Source organism: Gordionus sp. m RMFG-2023, chromosome 4, assembly GCF_954871325.1.
Source record: "Gordionus sp. m RMFG-2023 chromosome 4, tfGorSpeb1-WG-v2, whole genome shotgun sequence".
Taxonomy (NCBI): Eukaryota; Metazoa; Nematomorpha; class Gordioida; order Chordodea; family Parachordodidae; genus Gordionus; species Gordionus sp. m RMFG-2023.
Genome location: NC_088778.1, coordinates 34,422,691 through 34,431,078, shown reverse-complemented (window position 1 = coordinate 34,431,078; position 8,388 = coordinate 34,422,691). Strand labels below are relative to the sequence as shown.

Genomic DNA, 8,388 nt, shown 5'->3' with positions numbered 1-8,388 from the left:
TAAAAATAAATTAGACTGTTGGTAGGCTTATCTGTTTGTATAAAATAAATAAATAAAATCAACAAATAAAAAAAATAAAAATAAATATGACGTAGCGAACATCACGTCACGATGACGTAGTGAGAACATCGGAAAATTATAATATAGACTATTCTATGGTTTTGCTTCAATATAATTTTCGATTATGAATAAACCTTTACAATTAACTGAACCTAATCGAAACTTTATAAAATATTTCTTTAGAACCGTAACTGGAACGTAACCATTTTCTGCATACTGTACCATAACCAAACTGAAGCGTTATAAATGGGTCTCTGGTGGCGATGAGAAAATAAGGTGCAAAATATTCAAATTAATGGAAGTAAAACGATTACTGAGTTTATATAATATATCGATGAAGATATTCATAATGAAAAATTATCAAAAAATTCTTAACACTCTGGATACTTTATCCTGTAGTACTATCGAGTGTAAAAAGGGTTTTAAAGATTTAATTTTGATCAAGTAGATAAATGAACAAGTGAGTTAATAACTTTTCAAAGTTAGTGTTCATAAATATTATTAGGCTTTCGATATAATAAGATTCAAGATTTATGTTTTAAAATTTTAAAAAGGAATCATCGCGGGACAATGAAATCTTATCAAAATAAAAATACCGCCATAAAGAAACAAATGGAAATTTATTATTTCATATCTATATATTTTAACTTATACACTCTTCTCTCCATGCCTATAATAATCAGTAAAACAATAATTTAGCCGATAATTTAAATATATATATACGTTTCATAAACGTAATGTTTTTATTATTCTACTGAACTCTCTAGATGTTTTAAAACATTTTTGGTATATATTTCTTATTGTTCTGATCTAGGTTATATTAAACACATGTTTTAATAGAAAAGGACTTGGGATTATTTTAATAAAAGTTTATATTTTCCTCATGTAGAATTTATAAATCAACTATCTGATATCGATCATATGATTTTGTTATTTTTCATATAATTGAATGAAAATTTCTTTGTCTTACTGCAATATGAAACCTTAGATCTGATTATGTATTGATTGCATTTAAATAAGTGCATGAATCATTTTTCGCGAAACAAAATTGATGTAAGATTTAAACATTATTCATTAAAAAATAACCTAAAATTAGATTATTATTATCTTAATTTGATTAATTTTTGAATATATTTATTTTAATTCTTACTAGGTTTACTATATTTCTAACATTACTATTAATATGATAGGAAGGGTTATTAATTTTTTATGCTAAATTAAAATAAAATAGATGAATTGATATTGATTAAACTAATAAATTAAAATATTTTATACATACTTTAATTTGATTTATTTTTATAAAAATTAAATTTTTGTTATCTACATTTTTTTAAGTTAAACATTATCTCAAAAATGTTAATTTATTTTGTATAACATTTGCCAATAATTCTTATATAGAGTTAAGGTGCTCTAAAAAGCTATTGAATGGGAGATTATATCTTATATATTAATAATATAAGGGAATTAGAGATATGATTGAAAGGCCAATATTAGTGTATACTTTCCTACCAAAAATTGCAATGACCCCCCCCCCCCCATATATTTAAAAGAAATTAAATTTACCCATTTTAAGCCATTAATTAATTTAAAAAAACAGTGATCTACAAATTTCTAAACCATTAAGGGAATAAGTAAGAAGATGTTTTTTAAGTTTTAATTTATTTGATTTTTACAAATTTACTATATTCATTATAAATTACATATATAAAAATAAGATAATATTAATCAATTATATCTTAACTTTTTCTTCTTCTATATACATTTATATTTTTATAATATTTTATTTTGGTATTGATATCGGTAGTATCAGCTGACATCACATTGATATTGTTGGTGTCAATAATTGCCAAAAAAGTTGTATGTGTGTATCTCTCAATTAAATCGTCGTATAAGCTTAATCAGGACCTCCCCCCCCCATAATATTTTATTTTGAACCTTGAGCTAATTCTTACAATGCGCTGACTGGCTTACATTATATATTTGATTCTAACTATATAATTAGCGTATTGTATTTTTTATAAAAAAATTTAAAATGATAATTATTTTTTAAGTAATTTTACACTTTACTTTACTTGCTACTATTATAATAAAGAATTCAAGACTCCTTTAATAATATTATAATTAAATTAAACCCCCTCACATATACTGCAGTTAAAAATTCTGAAATCACTATTTCCCAATCTCATAGGATTTTCCATCCTAAAGATCTTCATTCTTTTCATTGAAAATAATGATGATTTATTTTTATTTATTCTTACAGAAGGCAGATTGGGGATTAAGTGTAGCATTTTCCATGCAGATTTTGCCAAGGAGCCTCCCACTTTGCCATGCTCATTGTTCTTTGTTATCTTCTTCTTTTTAAAAAAAAAAAAACTTAAGTTAACAAAGAAAGGAACAATAATTTTTTCAATTTTAAAATCTCAATTGCTTAATTATAATTGTACACAAAAACGGAATTTTTACATCATACATTTTCTAATATCGAAATTTCGATAACAGATTATTTTAAAAAAAGTTAAAAATCTATAATAGTGCTCACAAATTGAACATTTCAACGCTGCGTTTCAAAACGCAAATAATGCATTTTAATTGCATTCGTTTAAATTGAGTACGTTTGCGTTTTGTATTTTAAAATATTGATTTGCGTTTTAAAACGCTGCGTTGAAACGTTCAATTCGGAAAAAATTTGATTTAGAAAGTCTTTCAAAGCATTTACAAATTGCATTTTAAAAACAACTTAGTGGTTTAAAGATTAATTTATCTGATATAATAAGCCAGAGGCGTGTGATGGTGCAAATTAGAGATCTACAAAGTTAGGCCCGAATCCGCCCCGGCCCAAACGGGCTTCGGGCCGGGCTCGAGCCTAATCTTACTAAAAATCGAGTTCGGGCCGGGTCGGGCTTAAAAAATTAGGCACGATGCAGATCACTAGTGCAAATGTCATGTCTGGTCGAAATAGAGGAGTACGAATAATGATCCAATTTTTTTTTTCATAATTAAAACGGTGCTTCGTATACATTGATTTGCATCTTGTTAATAATTGGTATAACAATATTCCTAGCCTTTATGCAGATCGTACTCTTAAGAGACTTTTAGTTTAGAGTGGGAACATCTATCATTTATAAGAATTTTAAGCTTATTCGAATTTACAAATTTTCAATTAAGAATAGTTAAAGAACTATACTCTAGTGTCTGACTGCTTGTTTTACTTCAAAAAAAAAAATAGTGCCCCCCCCCCCCACAAAGAATTTGCATGGTGGTTAATTTACATTTTGCTGGAAAATTTTCTTAGAGAAATTATTATCTTATATTTTGTTTTATTTCCTAGGATATCGTTTTTCTAAAAAGAAACGAAGTGGATAAAAATGGTCAATTCTTTTCATATCATATCGATTAATGCTCAAATATGATATTCTAAAAAAAAAAAAATAATCCTAAATAGAAAATCTAGCCTGGGGCGTGTCTGCACCCGCAAACAAATCAGAGGGGGTTAAAACTAAAATAAAACTTATTTCTTAACCCTCTCTTCTCTATCGACCCAATAATTTTTTTTTCCTGCACACCTTGAGAAGTGATATTTCCACAATTCAATTTTTAACCGATAAATCTTAATGCCACGTCATAAATCTTAGTTCAAATTTTTTTTTAAAGCAAATCGATTTTTTTTTTTCTTCTAAAAAAATTTTTTTTTAAACTCCCGGGGTTCAATTTTTTTAACGTAAGTACCTCGAGTTCGTTATTAATTATTATTTTTTTTATATATAAAACGATTTACGATATTAAATAAATCAATCAATTTTTTGATTGGCTTAATTCGCTTTCTAGGAAATGACGTGCTAAGCGTTTTTCTAATTCTAGAACGGAGCCTTAATTTTCACCCACTTTGATAGTTATTACGATTTGTGTGTAATGGTGGCTTGAACGTCTTTTCACGCAATTCTGATCACCTATTTTTTTGATAAGTTGAGTGTTGTCTATCAAAACTTATGCACTAAAATCGATTAACGTTTTATTTTTTGAGTACTATAATATAAAAATAATTTATTTAATCTATTTAAAAGGAAAAAAAAAGTTCTGAGGACAAAGGGAGAGGGGGGGGGGGTAAGAAAAAATAAATTTAATGATATAGTGCCCCCTTTGAAAAATTAAACTATCCAAAAGATTAGTTTGCAAATTTTTATATTGCAGAGCAAGGTAGTATCTCTTTAAATAGAGGTGATATGCCCCTGGTTAAATAATAATTATAGCTAGTTACTATAACAGTTACATTTTTTTTGTATTTTAACGATACAAAAGAAATGAAATATGTATATGAAAAAATAAATCAGTTTTATGAAATTACCCTGTATTCACAGCATGCTGGAAAATACATTCCTGCTAAAATAAAATTAATTAAAGATCGCATTCGGTAAGGGATTTAAATTTGATAGACTCTGGATCGCCGTAAGTCCATATCCCATATGTATAAAAAAATATATTAGTTCTAAAAAAAGTTTCTAATTGATGTGACTAAAAAAAGGCTAAATATATAACTTGAAAAAATGGTATGGGGTTCATCTAAGATAGGGTAGTGTATCCTCCGGAAGTTTGATCAACAGATTTCTATAGTAACTGCAACTAGTTACTTGTTAAGGATAAACCAGTAACTGTAATTGCTTTTCTAAAGTAGCTTCAAGGAATACTGAAGAAAAATTTCATAGTTTTTAAAATAACTGTCTTTAGGCCCGGAGTGACCCTTACAAGAATAAAAATATATATTTCACCGCGTCATCTGCTGACGGATTAATGCGATTTTTTTTTAGCTTCGAATTTGAAGAGCTGGCTGGTCGGTATTTTTTTTCTTTCCCTTTCTTCCATCATTCCCCTCCCTCTATAAGCGTGGTTATTTAAATTCTCACGGGGTCCGTTAGGCCTCACTTATAGTAGCCAGCCATCATAAATAACGCGCACCGCTGCACGCAGCTTAAGTTACATAATACGTAATGCTAAATTATGCAACTATGATATCCTTTAGCCATAGACATCTCCTCGCCCTAAAGCCGTCATAGCGGGTACTATAAACGAAGCCTTAGTTTCTTTATGAAATGATTATATATAATGCCAACAGATATAGTTTTTATTATTTATCCTTATCACGCCGCCATCACCATCCGCGTTTATTACCGGTCGCGTCTTATGACCAGAGAATCAAAGTGACCTCAAATTTGGCGTTAATTAAAACAGAGTATAAAGAGAGATGATAGAAGTGCATTATTTACCCTGGGTCGTGTGCCGCACTGCAGGGCTTCGAAATAACCATGCATTCATTATTGATTCCTTCAATATTCAAAAATACGGAAATGGAATTTGTCAAATCATACCTCGATATGGATAATACGAATTTAATTAAAAATGACACGAACAAGATTTGAAAATCATAAAAGGATAAACTGCCAATTCATAAAAATTAATATCCCTTACAAATTACTTCTTACTAAGGTGTATTTCGCCTTCTCAAATTTATCACGATTTCCACCGAGCCGGGCCGGGTCGGGCCTAATTTTTTTTAATAAAATTCGGGCCGGTTCGGTTTTAAGAAATTTGTTTTTAAAAATATATCTTAAATTTATCAATTTTATGTTGCTTTTTTTTTTACGTAAAATAAAAAGTATTCGATTTTATTTATAGAAAACTAGACCCCCATATATAAATTGTATCGTTTATTTTAGTAATTTTAATTAATTTCTTAGTTTAAATAAATTCGAGCCTGGCCGGACTTATATAATAAAGGTTTTGGGGAGATGGGTGGGCAGTTACTCGTAGAATAATTTATCTTTACGGTTTTTGATAAATGACCTTTACGTTCTTCAAATTCCCTTTCCATTGAAATCGAAGACACGAAAGTCAAAATTTACCGGGTGGATATGAATTTTATTTCCCATTTTTTTTTATGTAAAATAAAAAGTATTCGATTTTATTTGTAGAAAACTAGACCCCCATATATAAATTGTATCGTTTATTTTAGTAATTTTAATTAATTTCTTAGTTTAAATAAATTCGAGCCTGGCCGGACTTATATAATAAAGGTTTTGGGGAGATGGGTGGGCAGTTACTCGTAGAACAATTTATCTTTACGGTTTTTGATAAATGACCTTTACGTTCTTCAAATTCCCTTTCCATCGAAATCGAAGACACGAAAGTCAAAATTTACCGGGTGGATGTGAATTTTTTTTTCCCATTTTTAAACCCGACCCGGCTCGGCTCGAAATTTATAAAAAAAAAATTCAATCCCGGAATGGCCCCAAACCGACCCGGAGAACCGATGTGCCCCGGTGAAAAATAACTTCCGAGGCGAAGTTGCTAAGGGAACAATGGTACCATTTCAGTATATTACAGCTGTTTTCCTATCGTAATTAATATACAATATTTGTTAATTTAAAAAAAAACAAAATTATATTTAAAAAAAAATCCCGCCCGATAAAACGAAGTAGTTTTGTTAGTTGAAACATGAAATTGTTTACCTTTAAAAAAATAAACGTAGCCCTTTCACGCCTAACGTTACAGCGATACACACCACTGGTTATAAGTCGGAGCAGCGTCCTGACTTAATTTTGATACTTAATGTTGTTTAACTTAGGCTAAACAGGGTGTTACCTGAAACCCCTATTTTTATGGTCTTTTCACCGTTACATATTTCTCTTACTTTTTAATCGCAGCTAGCTAGCTGTCTAAACAGCTGGTGGCTATTCAGTAATAATTCGAAGCAAGGCGCGGCTCAGAAACTTGGTACCATTTTTTCTTCTTCTCCGCTTCTTAGCATCAAGCGCCATATCAAAATCTGAATACATGATTTAGGATTAATATTTAGAAACTTTTAATCTTGGATCGACAAAATATTGAATAAATAGTTATCGAGCTGGGCAAAAGAAATAACGAGACCTTAGATATCTTATCTCCTTCCATTTTAACAATAATTAAAATGATCTTTATAGTAGGAGTTTATTACGCCAAAAATTTAGGGATCAACACTTCGTTTAGTGTTCCATTTTCAATGTTCATCCGTGAAAACCAGTTTCCCTTTTGATCCACCTTTCTCAATTTTTCATTGTCCTGACCTGAGCATCGCTACAAATCTAATCCAGCATTTTCACTTGGCTTGTGTCTTTGATCGCTCTCTGGGTCTTGTTCCTTCCGCTTCCATCAGGCGGCATCTACTCATCCAATCATCTTTTGCCGGATGTTAGGGAGCAAAATTTTTTACAATCGGATACCCCATTTGTACTAATATTCAAAATATAGTAAAATGAGGTACGATGAAAAAAATCGTACAAAAAAAAAGGAATTGATTTATATGCTTGATCGATTTAAATCAATATAATTTTTAAACATGCCAGTCTTAGTCTATGATTAGATAACTTTAACCCTGTCAATCATTCATTTTAACCCACCCATAATCTTTCAAAATTCATTCCGTGATTTAAACCAGGCGGCATTCAAGGGCTCATATAATTTTAAATATCAATGTTATCATGTTTACGTAACCTTTCGAGTCACGCATACATTACGATATTTTATACATTTTTTTAAAAATAATACTTCGAAGTTTCTCGAATGTTGAGTATGACATGTTACATTATTATGATGCGATGCGATATGATATGATATGTATGAATGATTATTTTGTTAACCTTGACTTACAAAATAAAATAATAAAATATTATATCAGAAAAATGAAAGAAAAAATTGATAATTCGAAATTTAAATAAAAGTTTTGCATAAAAAATTATTCGTTCGGTAAGTAGAGAAAGTAAAGATTTTTTTTGTATTGCTTTGAGGGTGAGGGGAGGGGGGTGGGTGGGTGGGAATTTAAAAAAAAACATGATGGAGTATTTCCGGTTAATTTGCGTACTAAAATTAAAAGCAGTCCTTTCGTACTAACTTTACTCGTATAACGATAAAAGATAGGAACCGATCATATCAAATTCTGGAATCATTTTTTGGCATATTGCTAAACGATCTACGTCACTTAAAGGGAACCGTGAATAAGTTCCTTAGAACATATTGTTTAGGTATAACACTGAGTTGGTATAAAGGTCGTAAACCGCCGACTTCCGTTTTTACGGGATCCTAAACTTGCGGACACCCCAAATGTCTCCCTTCCCTTTGTTGTGGACCCCTTAAATTTTGCCGCCAGAATATTATTTGGGGGTTGGGAAGCGTTACGGTAAGCGTTTCCTGTTAAAGATGAATTTGATTGTTAGTAGCAGAGTTGTTAAAGGATCTAGATACAAGTATCTAGATCCTGTATCTAGATATATAAATGTGGTATCTGTATCTAGATAGATTTTT

General features: G+C 30.1%; 1 protein-coding gene across 2 annotated transcripts in view; it reads left to right on the top strand.

Moving 5' to 3' along the window:
• Positions 1-959: 959 nt before the first annotated feature.
• Positions 960-8,388, top strand: part of LOC135928894 (F-box/LRR-repeat protein 2-like) — a 28,515-nt gene continuing 21,086 nt past the window's right edge. For both annotated transcript variants that reach the window (XR_010572399.1, XM_065465350.1), the window contains exon 1: positions 960-1,113. Coding sequence is in view for 1 of the 2 variants with exons in the window: in XM_065465350.1 (XP_065321422.1) it covers positions 1,084-1,113 (30 nt within the window). In the remaining variant the exon portion in view is untranslated. The remainder of the gene's footprint in view (positions 1,114-8,388) is intronic.